This window comes from Myotis nattereri, assembly GCF_964212035.1.
Source record: "Myotis nattereri genome assembly, chromosome: 13".
Classification (NCBI taxonomy): Eukaryota; Metazoa; Chordata; class Mammalia; order Chiroptera; family Vespertilionidae; genus Myotis; species Myotis nattereri.
The window spans coordinates 35,466,409-35,482,040 of NC_138088.1; the positions used below are offsets into that span (position 1 = coordinate 35,466,409).

Below are 15,632 nucleotides of genomic sequence, written 5' to 3' on the forward strand. Positions count from 1 at the left end.
TCTTCTCTTGCTTTATCTTAAACATTCATGTACATTCGTAGTTCTATTTCATAATATGCATGGGTTGGGTTTATTTTAGAACGAATCTCCTCTTTCAATTTTGTGAAAAGTTGGTGACTCTAAGAAGATATTTATCCTGTGAATATAGAAACTCCTATCACTTGGCCACGTACACCAATGCCAGCGTGAGAGGCCAAGTATGGAACCCAGAGGACAGGATTTCCTAGAAGACAATCCCTCTGTGTCTAATAATAGGGAACTAGTTAAGTGAATTATAATGTGGCCAGATTACACACTATTAGACAGCCATGAAAATGGCTCATATAGAGCATTTTTTAAAAAAAGGGTGAAAATGCTTATTTTATAATAATAAGTAAAAAAGAAAAAAGGGAATGCAAAGTTGACTCTGACTATAAAAGAAACAGGCAATAGTAATAATAGCTGACATTTTAAACATGTATATGAACCACCCTCCCAAAAAGAAGAAAAAGATGCTAACATGTTAACAGTGGTCTTCTTTGGGTGGTGGATCATCAGGAGAGTTTTTTAATATATATTGATTTCAGAGATATATTGATTTTAATATATTGATTTTTTAATATATATTAATATTTACTGATTTCAGAGAGGAAGGGAGAGGGAGAGAGAGATAGAAACATCAATGATGAGGGGGAATCATGGATTGGCTGCCTCCTGCACACCCCCTACTGGGGATCGAGCCTGGAACCTTGGCATGTGCCCTTGACCAGAATCAAACCTGGGACCCTTTGGTCCGCAGGCAGACACTCTATCCACTGAGCAAAACCAGCTAGGGCAGGAGAGTTTTCCTTTGTACTCTCAATTTTCTTGGACTTTTTTTTCATAATGTATATGAATGTCTAAAATGGTTAGTAAGGAAAAAGTGAGCTGGGGTAAACACAGGTGGGTCCAAAGGTCTTACTTAAGAAGACCTAAATTGGTATAATCCCTTATTTAGGCTGTTCAGAGGACTCAGGCCACCTCCTCCATCCCTGGTTTTTTTTAAAATGTGTTTTTGTCAGCTGAGGAGGGGGTTGTGCAGACCAGTTGTCTGAGAACAATAAAATCTTGCAATTGTCTTCTAGTCCAGCTTGCTTACAATGAGCTTGTGCTGCTGGCACAAAGGGCTTATTGAACCAATCCGAAAAGATTTCTCTTGTAATGGGTGCTTTCTTGTTTGTATAGTAATTGCACAGGTAAATTGCAAACACCTTTTAACCGTCTTAGTTATAGGCTTTTCCCAGTCACTGCCAATTTTATCTTTTTTTTTCTTTTTTAATATATTTTATTGATTTTTTACAGAGAGGATGGGAGAGAGATAGAGAGTTAGAAACATCGATGAGAGAGAAATATCGATCAGCTGCCACCTGCACATCTCCTACTGGGGATGTGCCCGCAACCCAGGTACATGCCCTTGACCGGAATCGAACCTGGGACCTTTCAGTCCGCAAGCCGATGCTCTATCCACTGAGCCAAACCGGTTTCGGCCTGCCAATTTTATCTTGAGTGTGCCTGTGGCATTTGGACTACCAAGAACAGTCAAACTTTGCTTATCACCCTTGAAACCTCTTGGTACTTTCCCTCAGCCATTGTTAAACTCTTTCTAGGAATCTAGCAGCTGTACAGAGCTGTTTCATCAACATTGTAAATTTGTTTAGGGCAAGAAGAAGTTGGAGATACTATCTTAGCAAATTTATCAATGTAATTTTCAGCGTTGTCAACAGCCTTTTCACCACAGATTTTAAGATACTCGATCCCATGATGCTTTTTAAATTTCTGCAGCTAGCCCCCAGAATATTCACACTTACCTTTAATGTTCAGTTCTTCATGGCATGGTCTAGCTTGTTCCATGACCAACAAACCTGTCAGTGGAATATCTTTACTTCATTGTTGTTGAACCCATTCAATCAACATGGTCAAGATCATTTTTGGTCCTATGCAATGTTTTTCTATTTTTCATTAGTTCTTGGTTATCACTGTCACTGTAAAATTTCAACAACTTGTCTTTATGTTTCTTTAAGTCATACATGGTAGTAGCTTCCACACCATATTCTTTGGTAAGATATCTCTGACATTCCACCACCTAACTTCTGCAATAACTCCACTTTGGGTTATAGATAAAGACAGATGCTTTCTTGTCTTATTCTCACTGTTACCCAGAGACACGTCTTTTACTCTTGTGGGTATTTTCACAGTGCAATTGTTAATCCCCAAGTCACAAAATGTCGGCAAGTAGCAAAAGGTGCATGACTTTTGCTCATGGATATGAGCACTGAGACGTGTTTTTCCACAGCAGGTTTTGCTGCCAAATAGTCCTGGTACCAAACTTATAAAAAACACTCTTGGTTTCAGAGGGTTTTTGTTTATTTATTCATTTATTTTTATCTTACTTTGGAATTGCACAGTAGAGATTGTGGCTATTACTTGTGTTTTCTGCTTCAATTCAGTCTCCTAAAATTTACTTTACTAAACGAAGAAATTTAGGGGAGGGTATTGTCTGCCAAAATGATTTGAGTTGGACTATTTCTAGCAACAGAACCTGATACTCTTGGCTGTTTGACTGACACAGTCGGTAGCTGAGCCCCATGCTGGATAACATGAAGATGCCTTGGCAAGAGGCTGGAGATGCTAAATTTATAGTCATTGAATATAGATGTTTCTTTTTGTACCAAATTATCTGTTTGGTACTAATCTGTCACGTATTGCCCCACAATGAGCAATCAGGAAAAAAAGAGAAAGAAAACAGTTTATTTCAAATATGTCACACACACTCCCACAAACTTCCCCAAAATATCCACTCATTTGAAAGGTTTTCTATTTGTTTTTATAGCTGTTCCACAAATTGCACATCACAACTGTGACTCAGAATTAAAAATGTATTTCAGGAATCGTACTAAAATATTTCCTTCAACTTAGAAAGAATTTGTTAGAATTTTGAACGACTTTTAAGCTTCTGTGGTTTGGGCCCTATTTTTGGAGAGCCAGCTTTTCCTTCTCATCCTCATCATCCCCACATTTGTTTATACCTTAATCAAACATCTAATGTGAACTATTGTAAAAGACTGAGGACTGTTCACTCAGTCCCAAGTCTCTTTGGGCTGAGGGATTTACAAAAATGAGTAAAGCACACTTCTTATAATTCCAAAAGGGCTTAAAATCTAACAAATAAATACAACATGTTTATAAAATCCAGTGAGGATTCTCTCCCTTAAGAGAGAAGAGATTATATTTGTTAGGTGGGGGCTAGGTCACTCGCATATTATTTTTCTTTCCTTTTTAAAATATATTTTGTTGATTTTTTTTTTTACAGAGAGGAAGGGAGAGGGATAGAGAGTTAGAAACATCAATGAGAGAGAAACATCGATCAGCCACCTCCTGCACATCTCCCACTGGGGATGTGCCTGCAACCAAGGTACATGCCCTTCACTGGAATTGAACCTGGGACCCTTGCGTCCACAGGCTGACGCTCTATCCACTGAGCCAAATCGGTTAGGGCTTATATTATTTTTCTACATTGGACTCTCATGTTACATTGTAATAGTAACTAGCATTTGTTGGGTATCATCTGTACCTAAGAAGAACTGGCATTTCGGAAGCATCAGGTTCAGAAAGGTCCATTGACCTTACCCAATGTCCTAAACTTCTAAAGTGTCAGACCAGGAATCCACCCGTCCGTTTGTCTACGTAGCCTTACTTATTCCCCCACCCCCGTTACTTCAACACATGTTTTCCTTTGCCTTGAGCAAACATTCTGTGCTCCCACCTCTCCCTTCATTATAGTCCATTCACTTACTTTCTAAAAGAAAGGCATACCCTCACTTATCTGGAATCTTCTATGGTGCACTGTCCCAAGGAGTGAAATCTCCTGACTGACCGTCAAAGGGACAATTCAAATGATTGGTTTTGGGGAAGCCCCCTTGAATAATTAGTCAAAGCACATAAAAACCTGCCTAACACTTGTTTTTTCTTATACATATTTCTATTAATGGTAAGGTGTTGCTTTAGAACCAGGGTATTTTGGCCAGTGTTGTGATATTCTGAATTAAATTAGAATGGGCAATGGGGGTGACCATGCCTCTACCTTCGTTAGACAACTATCAAAAAATGCAATGCACTTAAAAAATACTTTTTATTAATTTCAGAGAGGAAAAGAGAGGAAGACATAGAAACATCAATGATTAGAGAGTTATTGATCGGCTGCCTCCTTCACACTTCACACTGGGGGTCGTGCCTGAAACCTGGGCCTGTGCCCTGACTGGAATTGAACCGTGATCTCCTGGTTCATAGGTTGATGCTCAACCACTAGCAACACCAGATGGGCAATTATTTGTTTGTTTTTTTTTTAACTTGCTTACCTCTCCCATCCTATCTAATAAAAGAGAAACATGGTAATTAGCCATACATCCGCTACCCTTCCCATTGGCTAATCAGGGCGATATGCAAATTAACTGCCAGGCAAGATGGCGGCCGGCAGCCAGGCAGCTGGAAGCTAACATGAGGCTTGCTTGCTTCAGTGAGGGAGGACTCCAACGTTCCCCGCCTGCCGCTGCCGGCCTCTGAGCTGCAACTCTAAGCAACTATGTTACAAATATAGAAGCTAAACAAAACCCCAGTTTTAGTCGCCGGGCTTCAGCCAGCAGGATCGCAACATTGTTTCAAATACAGAAGGTAAACAAAGGCCAGAAACCTGCTTTCAGCAGCGGAGGCCTAAAAGCTGGAGCCTTAGAGCTAAAGCTGGCCCAGAATAAAAAAAAAAAGAAAAAAAGGAGCAGTTGGGAGCTTCAGTCACCCACCAGCCTGAAAACGGCCCTCAGCCCCTCACCCAGACTGGCCAGGCACCCCAGGGGGGACCCCCAGCCTAAAGGGGGTGTGACCAGCTGTAAACAGCCATCATCCCCTCACCCAGGCTGGCCAGGCACCCCAGTGGGGACCCCCCACCCTGATCCAGGACACCCTTCAGGGCAAACCAGCCGGCCATGCACCAGGCCTCTATCCTATATAGTAAAAGGGTAACATGCCTCCCAGCACCGGGATCAGCGGAGCCGCGAGGCCTCCCGGCACCGGGATCAGCGTGACAGGGGGCAGTGCCCAAACCCCCTGATCGCCCTCCGGCTCTGTGTGTGACAGGCTGCGGTGCCCCAACCCCCTGATGGGCTCTGCTCTGTGTGTGACAGGGGGCGGTGCCCCAACTCCCCTATGGGCCCTACTCTATGAGTGACAGGGGGGAGCTCCCCAACCCCCTGATTGGCCCTGCTCTGTGCGTGACAGGGAGTGGCGCCGCAACCTCCCCATCAACCCTGCCTTGAGTGTGACAGGGGGCGGTGCCCCAAAGCCCCAATCAGCCCTATCCTGAGTGTGAATGAGGGTGGCATCGCAACCTCCAGATCCGCCCTGCTCTGTGCATGACAGGGGCGGCGCCCCAACTCCCCAATCGGCCCTGCTCTGAGCCCGACCAGGGGCTGCACCTAGGGATTGGGCCTGCCCTCTGCCACCCGGGAGCGGGCCTAAGCCAGCAGGGCGTTATCTCCCAAGGGGTCCCAGACTGCGAAAGGGCACAGGCCGGGCTGAAGGATCCCCCCTTCCCCCCCGAGTGCACAAATTTTTGTGCACCGGGCCTCTAGTTAGAATATAAGCTCCTTGAGGGTAGTGTCTGTTTTTTGCAATCTCCTTCACTGTTTCCCTAACTCCTACTCTCGTGTTTTATAGGAGGTTTTCAATAAATATTTCAAATGATAAATAAATGCAGGATCTGGAGGGTTAGAGATCTGGGAATTAGTTAACAGCTAGTAAAAGCAATAAAGGCATTGCTGGGGTCCAACCCCAGCAGGTCCAGGGGTTCCCAAAGGTGTAGACGGAGTCGGCGAAGAAGGAATGACACGGAGACAGCGTTCAGTTGATCAGCAGCCTAGCCAGGATTTCTAGCCAGGATCTCCAGCCAAGTTCTGTTCAGGATCTCCAGCGAAGTTCTGTGTCCATGTTCTCTTGCTAGGTTCTCCAGCCAGGTTCTCCAGGTTCTCCAGCCAGGTTCTATAGCCATGTTCCCTCGCTAGGTTCTCCAGCCAGGTTCTGTAGCCATGTTCCCTCGCTAGGTTTTCCAGCCAGGTTCAGTCACCAGCTTCTAGTCAGGTTCTCTTGCCATGTTCTATCCAGGTTCTATCCAGGTTCTGTAGCCAGGTTCTGTCTCTAGGTTCTTCAGCCAGGTTCTCTCGCTAGGTTCTGTGGCTAGTTTCTGTCCAGGATCTTTTGCCATGTTCTCTCCAGCGAAGTTCTTCTGTCTCTAGGTTCTGTGTAGGTTCTGTGTCTAGGTTCTGTGTCCTGTTGTCTTGTTACATCTGTATTTATACCAGTTGATTCCAATCCTATCAATCTCTATTCCAAAGGTTAGGGCGTTTCTTATCTCCATTCCAGGGAGTAAAGATTATGTAGCTTAAGCATGATTGTTCGTAGTTAAAGTGATTAATTACCCGCCTGACACTTAGTTAAGGGGTTTTATTCCCTCCCTAACTTCAGGGGAAAATCCCTACCTGGGGAAACAACCTTTTTCAGAGAGGTGACCTTGGTTAAAACACATAGTGCCAAGAAGGTGAGCAAACATATTAAGAACAGTATGCCATATATGCCAGGTCCCTTGAAACAGCAAGGATGGACCGGCTCCCGGCAAGGCATTATATGAGGTATGAAAGGAAGTGTGGATTTAAGGGTAGATTTGCCTGAGGAGCAATGGAGACTGACATTGAGCCCACTGAAGACTTGAGTTCCAGCCTAAATAGGAAAAGGGCATCTGTGGAGTGATGGGCATGGGGGGTCCCTCTGGCAGGTGGGGTCCTTCAGCCTGACCTGTGGGGATTGGGCTGAAACTGGCTCTCAGACATCCCCCGAGGGGTCCCAGAGTGCGAGAGGGCACTCTGCAAAGTTGCTGTCATACAAGGTATGGAATGCAAATGCAAGTGCGCTGTAAACCAGATTTGGGCCAAGTTTTCCTATTTCCTGCTTTCTTCCCTTTTACAGCTACTTTCTTTTGTTCATTTTTACTCCTGGCCCTGCATCCTCTTCTTTACTCCAAACTGGTTCAACTCAAATATAATTATTTTGTGGGGGAAGAAGGCAAGCTGAGTGAGGAGACAATAGTAAGTTAGTGAGGGGAGAGAGAGGTAGATTATGGGAGATATAAATATCTATACAGGCAGTCCTTGGGTTATGTCAGACTTGACATATGTTGTTTCGTGGTTACGTCACCATCTCCCATTTATTTATAAAAAAAAGTTCCATCATTTTGACGTATGTACATATGTGCTTTATGTTTTTTTATTATTTATTTACCACAAGTAAAGGTCAGGAATTGTTATCTTTTTTTAACATTTTTTTTTAGTTTCATTTCATTACTGCTGTGTATGTGCTCCATGTGAGTGCCGTAGGTGCTTATGTAGGTGGGTTCCGACTTACAGCGAAAATCGCATTACATCACGCCATAGGAACGGATTTCCGACGTAACCCAAGGACCTACTGTATATATAAAAGGCTAATATGCTAAGTGTCCTTCCCACCATCTGATCAATCGCTATGACACACACTGACCACCAGGGGGCAGATGCTCAATGCAGAAGCTGCAGAGATGCAGTGACCTGGCAGCAGTGGTTCTCAGGTGGGAACCACCTGAGAAACCTGAGAGGAGGGAGCCCGATTCCTTGCAGGGCCCCCGTGATTCCACCTTTGGCTGTGGGGTATGTTGTTGCTGGCCTGAATCTGGTTTACTGCACACTTGCATTTGCATTCCACACCCTGTATGACAGCAACTTTGTAGAGTGCCCTCTCGCACTCCGAGACCCCCTTGGGGGATGTCGGAAAGCCAGTTTCAGCCCAATCCCTGCAGGCCAGGCCAAAGGACCCCACCTGCCAGAGGGACCCCACTCACTCCACAGATGCTCTTTGAGTCATGGTGCCACCCCAGGTGCGGCTGGCTGGGCTGGGGAGGGATGGGGAGAGGGGGAGGTTGGCTTCTTCCCATCTCGCCCACTTCCGCCCCACGGGCCATCTTCTAATTAATTTCCTTTCAATGTGCACTAATCCATGCACCAGGTCACTAGTAGAATGACAAGGAAAGGAAGACAGTAAGTTCATTAAGCTACCTATTCTAAAAATGCCACTAACCAAGTAAAATAATTGAAAATAAGACCACATGTAGGAGAGTGGGTCTTAAAGTCAATCAGCTGATTTTAAATCCCAGCTCCACCCATAATACTCTTATACCTTTGAGCACATTACTTAACCATAGGATCTCAGTTTCCTCTGAACCTGTCAGTACCTACCTCAAAGGGTTGTTCTCAGGATTAGTAAGACAATGCGTTTTATAAGCCTAGCACCATGACTGGCACAAGGTAAATGAACGTTCAGTTAACGTTAGCAGTTGTTTTTCTTTAAAATGAAGTACAGCAAGCAGGGGGAAATGACCTAAGTAGTAAATCCTTGTCATATGGCTGTAGTAACACCACACTCGAAAGAAGAGGGTCCCTTTAAAGGAAGCAGAGAAGGATGTCCTGGCACTTAATTCCGGGCTCTGCAACACCTTGCCTGTGCATGGAACTCAGATTGTCACCGTACAGCGCCTCACAGCGGTGGCTCTTTATATTTTAAATAGAAAGTAAAGAGAAAATGCTTTTAGACATCTTTTCTGGGAAAATTTTACTTCGTTCATTAGGGCCGCTCTAGACGACAGGTAGGGTCCGGCACCGAGAGAAGTGACCCTCGGGGTGCGGGCGGCGCTCCTCATAGGCGCCTCTCGAGACGCGGGTCCCGTTCTGCTGCACGGGGACCCCGCCATTCCTGGACCCGTCCTAGGGGAGTCGCGGGGCTGCCCGGGGGCAGCGGCCTCACCTCCGGCCCCGGCCAGGTCTTCAGTGTCTCCAGGACCGTATCCCAGACCGGCGCCCGCACGTCGCGCCCAGCCCCGCGGGAAGCTCCGCCCTCCGCTGGCCGGCCCCCTCCAGCTCCTCCGCCCATTGGCCGCCCGGCGTTCGGAGGCCCGCCCCCAGATTTGAAAGCGTCTTCCGGGGGCGGGTGGGAAGCCTACTCCGCGAGACCGCGGCGTGTTCCGGCGTCATTAAGAGCCCCGCTCACTCCCAGCATTCAGTGCGGTGCCCTGGCCGCCATCGTTTGAATTTGAAAACACGTTTCGCCGTGGCGCTCCCAGGTCGAGGGGGCCAGGCTGCGCTTCCTCGCCGGTGAGGCGCTGGCCCAGGTGAGGGTGCGAAGAAGGAGGGGGGCGCCTGCGCACACGCCAGGCCCGAGGCGGAGGAACGGCTCTGGCGATCTGAGCACCCGCTTAGGAGGCTCGGTACGCCCCTGAGCGGACGCTCGGGAACTGGGTACGCGATGGAGGGTTGCGCCTGAGTATCAGGGTTTAAATTTCGTACCCCCCCCCGCCTTGTTAGCTGAATGACGCAGGGGAACGTATTTAATCTTTCTGGGCCTCCGTCTCCTTACTTGCTAAGTGGGGGTAATAATAATAGTACCCGCCCTTCAGGTTCTTGTGAAGGTAAAGTGACATAGGTGAAGTTGTTAGAAACAGGGCCGGTATACAGTAGGCACTAAGTGTTTGCAGGCATTAATATTTTCATTGTTGCCGCTGTTGTCGAGAAATGGGCCCCTATTGCCGAACCGTTTTTCCTGGATCGGCGAGGTGAGCATTTTGCGTGGCATGTGACGAGCCCTCTTTGGCGGGGGGCAGGGGGGCCCTGTCGCAGTCCTCTCGGCACTTGTTTTCAGACCGTTGGGGGTGCCTGGCTGGGGCTTGTCCTTTGGGGCTTTGCGGTGCCGAGCGGAAGGGGGTGTGTGCGGCGAGTTGCAGTGATTGCTGCCTGTCATCCGCCAGGTTAGAAAGTTTCCGTTTCCCTCATCACATTCCACCTCCTGCCCCCGAGATTCCTGCCTGTCGTAATTCTCTAATGATATCCCTTGTCGAAGGACTAGTTAACGGAGTTCCTGGCCTGAAGTTATTTATCCTTGCTTAAGGTGATCACATTCAGGTTTGTTGTTGTTTGTAAAACAAGGCAGCGTCCCGGTGACGTGGTTGAGCGTCGACCTGTGAGCCGGGAGGTCGCAGTTGGATTCCGGGTCTGGGTAGAAATTTTGAGTTTGGCACCTCATTGGGTTTTTGCACTAACGTGCCTGGCCTGTTCTATGGATCAGTGGGCAGGGACCATATTTGATTCATTGATATATCACCTCTGGGTGCCCAGGACTGTTTTCCTGAGCCGGAACCACAGTTTGGGAGTCCCTGACCTGGATATTTCATAATGTTGTCAAAAGAACAGCAGGGAGCTCTCTTTTTACTCTGGTATTATGCACCCAGTAGATTCTTGGTAAATGCTTGAATGTTAATATTTTTTTCAGTTAAGGTTATCCCCGATTATTTTAGTGACTTGATGTTTCATTTAGTTGTAATAGTTTACTGACGCATGGAATGATGCATTGACTGATGTGTCCGGTACTGTTTTGAATATCTCCACATCCTTTATTTCCACATACTTTATTTCCATTTTCGTTTGCATTATTTGGAAGAATTCAGTTGAAACGAATTGTCCAGGTAACTAAGTTGAACGCCTAAATGCCAAAACGTTACAAAGTCTGTAAGTAACGTTCTTTAGAAGACACTAAATAACTGAAATAACTCAAGGTTTTAATTTACACCACCCTTACTATTTGATTTCTGAGAGGGTTTCAGGCAGAAATAGAAATGTTTTATATTGCCTGACCTTTACTAATGAAATCTCCTTGGATGAATTTATCCATAGGTGGATCATATGAATCATAGTTGAAGGCTGTTGTATTTGATTCAGAATCTGTAAGTAATTTGGTCTTTTGTCTTTTCCTTGGGTCTTCATGTTATAGAGCAGGGGTGGGAAACCTTTTTTCTGCCAAAGGCCATTTGGATATTTACTACATCATTGGAGGGCCATCCAAAATTATCAGCTTAAAAATAAGCCTGCTATATTTGGTCAAACATTTAATTAACTCACTCCTAGTACCTTGGCAGAGCAGACCAAATGATTTCAGGGGCCTTTTATGGCCTGCAGGCTGGACGATCCCCACCCCTGTTATAGATGAAGCGTTTAATGTTTTCCTTCTCTGGAAATGTAGTTATATGGGGGATGTATGGCTGGACTCAGACTTTTTAAACTCCATAGTCTTAAATGGTGCTTTATTACAGATGCCTAAAGAAGTTGTTATTCTTGCAGAATGGAATCTAATGTAAATAAGGATGGGGTGCCTAGACCATCTTATGTTTTTAGTGCTGACCCAATTGCAAGGCCTTCGGAAATAAATGTTGAAAGCATTAAGTTGGATCTCTCTCGTGAATTTTCCTTAGCTGCTTCAAGCACTGAGGTAAGTACAAGAAAAATATTATGTTTTCATAATTGAGTGGAAATATATGTGGTGCACACAAACTTGCAAACAGGTACGACTAGAGCAGACGTGGTGGTTTAGGGCAACCTTTTAAAGAGGACCAAAGTTTTGCCATCTTAAGATGAGCCTTTTGGGATATTGATTTTAAGTTGGTTATTAAAAAACAATGACTCAGAAGAATCTTGAACCTCCCCCTTTCTTGTCTAAGGTAATTTGGATGGAAAGGCCTGCTTCAGGAGGGGAATCTTAGCAAGTTTACCTTAAGGATTTTCACCTTAGCCTAATTTGAATTAAGTATGGTGGATAGGAAAGATCCAAGCTAGACCCCTTCCATGTTTCTGGGTTACTTGGCAGGTATTTGTTTGCTTGATTCCCCTTCAAAATCCCTGCCCCCCCACCCCTTTCTTCTTTTTCCATGATGGCATATAAGCTTGAATTGCCCAGTGCCTCTTTGGGGTTTTCATATTATTATGGACCTTCAAATGTATATACGTATAATAGGCTTTGGACAGTTTCACCTGTCAGTCTGTCTCTGTTAATTTGATTTTTAGCCCAGCTAGGTGGGAAGAAAATTATTTTTTTTTAGCCTTCACACTTCTTATCTCAGTAATTTTTTCACAATGCCTTAAATATAGAACAGTTACTTTTCAAGTAATAGGTCCACTATGCCCCTAGGAATTGCAGGCCTTACTTTAAAAAAAATTACAGGTTTTTAAAAGTTAAAATAATTCAGTAGTGTTTAAAAAATAAAAGTCCTACTTACTACCACTGTAATGTTTGGTTTGTGTCTTTGTAGACTTTTTGAGTCAGTCCATTTATATTCTATTTGTTACCTTTCAGACTGTTAATTTTGATGCTTTAGAGAGATGTACTAACCCGTTCTGGGTGGCATGGGTATAGACTATCAAGAATGATGGAAGGGAAAGGGGCATATAGGAACATAGATAAAAGAACAATGCTTATTTAATGCTATCATGTGTCAGGGTCTTTCACTTTGACTCATCCTATATAATAAAAGGCTAATGTGCAAATTGACCGAAGGACAGAATGACTGGTTGCTATGATGCACACTGACCACCAAGGGGCAGATGCTCAATGCAGGAGCTGCCTCCTGGTGGTCAGTGAGCTCCCACAGGGGGAGCCCCGCTCAGCCAGAAGGATGTCTGACTGCCAGCTTAGGCCCAACATCCCTTGAGGGCTCCTGGACTTGGAGAGGGTGCAGGCCAGGCTGAGAGACCCCCCCTCTCCCCAGTGCCTGAATTTCGTGCACCGTGCCTCTAGTTTAATCATAGAGAAAGAAAGGAGAAAAGGTAAGAAGGGACACGTGTTTCTTGGTTTATAATGAAATCATACATTATGTAGTCTTTTGTGTGGCCTTTTACTTAGGGTCAATAAATAATAGCCTTTTCTTGTGTGTGTATTGCCTGTATTTGTAATACTCACAAGCTAAGGATGGTTTTTACACTTTTAAATGGTTGAAGAAAAATCACAAAAAGAATGTTTTCTGATGTGAAATTTAAACTTCACTATCTATAAATAAATAGCCATATTTATTTATTTATTTTCTAGGTCTGTTTTGCACTATAGTAGCAGAGTCGAGTAGTTGTGGCCATCGTAATAGGGCCTGTAGAGCCTAAAATATTAACTGTCTGGCTCATTACAGAAAAAAATTTGCTGACCCCTCACTTAGCATGGTGTGTTTGAGACTCATCATGCATCATGTATCAGTAACTTGTTAGTTTTTATTGCTAAGTAGTAGTCCATTGTGCAGATATGCCACATATCTTTCCATTTACAATTTGATGTACTTTGGATGGTTTCCAGTTGGGGCCCTTACAAATAATGCTGCTGTGAACATTTATGTGGAAGCCTTTCTGTGAACTTATGCTTTCTTTTCTTTTGGTTAAATACTTAGTAATATAAGTACATATTTAACTTCATAAGAAAATGCTAAATTGTTTTCCAAAGTGGCTCTACCAGTAGCAGCAGTGCAGGTCTCAGCTTCTCCAACTTCTTTGCCATCTCTTGGTAATTTAAAAAAAAATACATTTTTATTGATTTCAGAGAGGGAGAGAGATATAAACATCAATAGTGAGAACCATTGATTGGCTGCCTCCTGCAAGGCCCCTACTGGGGATGGAGCCTGCAACCTGGGCATGTGCCCCAATCAGGAATCGAACTGTGAACTCCTGGTTCATAGATCTATGCTCAACCACTGAGCCACACCAGCAGGGCAACGCTTGGTAATTTTGTGAGTGTGTAATAGTACTTTTTATGGTTCTATTTTGCATTTCCCTAATGAGCACTTTTCAAGTAATTGTTGGTCATCTCTGTACCTTCTTTTGCAAAATGTTTCTTCAAGTCATTTCCACATTTAAAAATTAGGTTGTTTGTCTTATATCTGAGAGAATTTTATATATATACTAGAGGCCCGGTGCACAAAAATTTGTGCACGGGGGGTGGGGGGGGGAAGCGGGGAAGGGGCCCCTCAGCCCGGCCGGTGCCCTCTCGCAGTCTGGGACCCCTCAGGGGATGACCACCTGCTGGCTTAGGCCTGCTCCCTGGGGGATTGGGCCTGAGATGGCAATCAGACATCCCTCTGGCAGCCCGGCAGCCCTTGGGGGATGTCCACTTGCCAGCGGGGAGCAGGCCTAAACTGCAGTCGGACATCCTTAGCGCTGCTGAGGAGGCAGGAGAGGCTCCCACCACCACCACCACTGTACTGGCAGCTGTCAGCCTGGCTTGTGGCTGAGCAGAGCTCCTTCCATGTGAGAGTGACCTGACCACCAGAGGGCAGCTCCTGCATTGAGAGTCTGCCCCCTGGTGGTCAGTGTGTGTCATAGTGACCAGTCATTCCCAGTCTTTCTGCTGTTAGGGTCAGTTTGCATATTACCCTATTACTATATAGGATAGAGGCCTGGTGCACAGGTGGGGGCCGGCTTGTTTGCCCTGAAGGGTGTCCCGGATCAGGTTGGGGGTCCCACTGGCCAGCCTGGATGAGGGGATGATGGCTGTTTGCAGCTGGTCACACCCCCTTCAGGGTGGGCGTCCCCACTGGTGTGCCTGGCCAGCCTGGATGAGGGGATGATGGCTGTTTGCAGCTGTTCACACCCCTTTCAGGGTGGGGGTCCCCACTGGGGTGCCTGGCCAGTCTGGGTGAGGGGCTGAGGGCTGTTTTCAAGCTGGCGGGTGACTGAAGCTCCCAACCTCTCCTTTTTTTCTTTTTCTTTTATTCTGGGATTTACTTACCTTCTATGGCTGTCACTGGAGCTGAGAGCCAGCTTTAGCTCTGAGGCTCGGCTCCAGCTCTGAGACCTCGGCTGCTGAAAGCAGGTATCTGGGCTTTGTTTAGCTTCTATAATTGTAACACTGTTGCAACTCCAGCTCTGAGGCCCGGCTGGCTGAAAGCAGGTTTCTGGGGATTGTTTAGCTTCTATAATTGCAACAATGTTTCTTAGACTTAAGCTCAGAGGCCGGCAGTGGCAGGCAGGAAACCTTGGCTTCCTCCATCACTGGAGCAAGCAAGCCTCCTGTTTGCTTCAGGTGCCTGGGTGCTGGCTGCCATCTTGGTTGGCAGTTAATTTGCATATCCTGCTGATTAGCCTATGGGAAGGGTAGTGAAGTTATGGTTAATTACCATGTTTCTCTATTATTAGATAGGATTGTGTATACATATCCTTTGTCAGATTAATGGTGTCTTCATTAGCAGAGGTTTATTTTCATCTAGTAATGGTTCTAAATTTTGTTTTAATTGTTATATTTTGTTATCTATCTAATTTTTTTTTATGATAGCACTTTTTATTTTATTTTTTTGTTAATCCTCACCTGAGGACACCTTTCCATTGATATTTAGAGAGTGGAAAGGAGGATGAAGAGACAGAGAGAGAGAAAGAGAGAAAGACAGAGAGAGAGAGAGAGAAAGAGAAACATTGATGTGAGAGAGACACATAAATTAATTGCCCCCTGCATGTTCCCCAACCAGGGACGGTGATCAAGCCTGCAATCGGGGTATAGGCCCTTGACCGGAATTGAATCCAGGACCCTTCAGTTTTCAGGCCCACGCTCTATCCATTGAGCCAAACCAGCTAGGTCTTGAACTAGTTTTTGTGTATAGTTGATAGAGAGGTTCAGGCTGGATTATTTATTTATTTTAACTTCCATTTATTTAATTATTTCAGCATTATTTTTTCCTGTTAATTGTTGTAAGTGCC

General features: G+C 45.2%; 1 protein-coding gene across 1 annotated transcript in view; it reads left to right on the plus strand.

Moving 5' to 3' along the window:
* The first annotated feature begins 10,808 nt into the window (after nucleotides 1-10,808).
* Nucleotides 10,809-15,632, plus strand: part of KIF20B (kinesin family member 20B) — a 64,092-nt gene continuing 59,268 nt past the window's right edge. Inside the window, exons 1-2 of the mRNA XM_081104309.1 lie at nucleotides 10,809-10,858; nucleotides 11,225-11,400. Of these exons, the coding sequence (XP_080960435.1) occupies nucleotides 11,254-11,400 (147 nt within the window). The 5' untranslated portion in view covers nucleotides 10,809-10,858; nucleotides 11,225-11,253. The remainder of the gene's footprint in view (nucleotides 10,859-11,224; nucleotides 11,401-15,632) is intronic.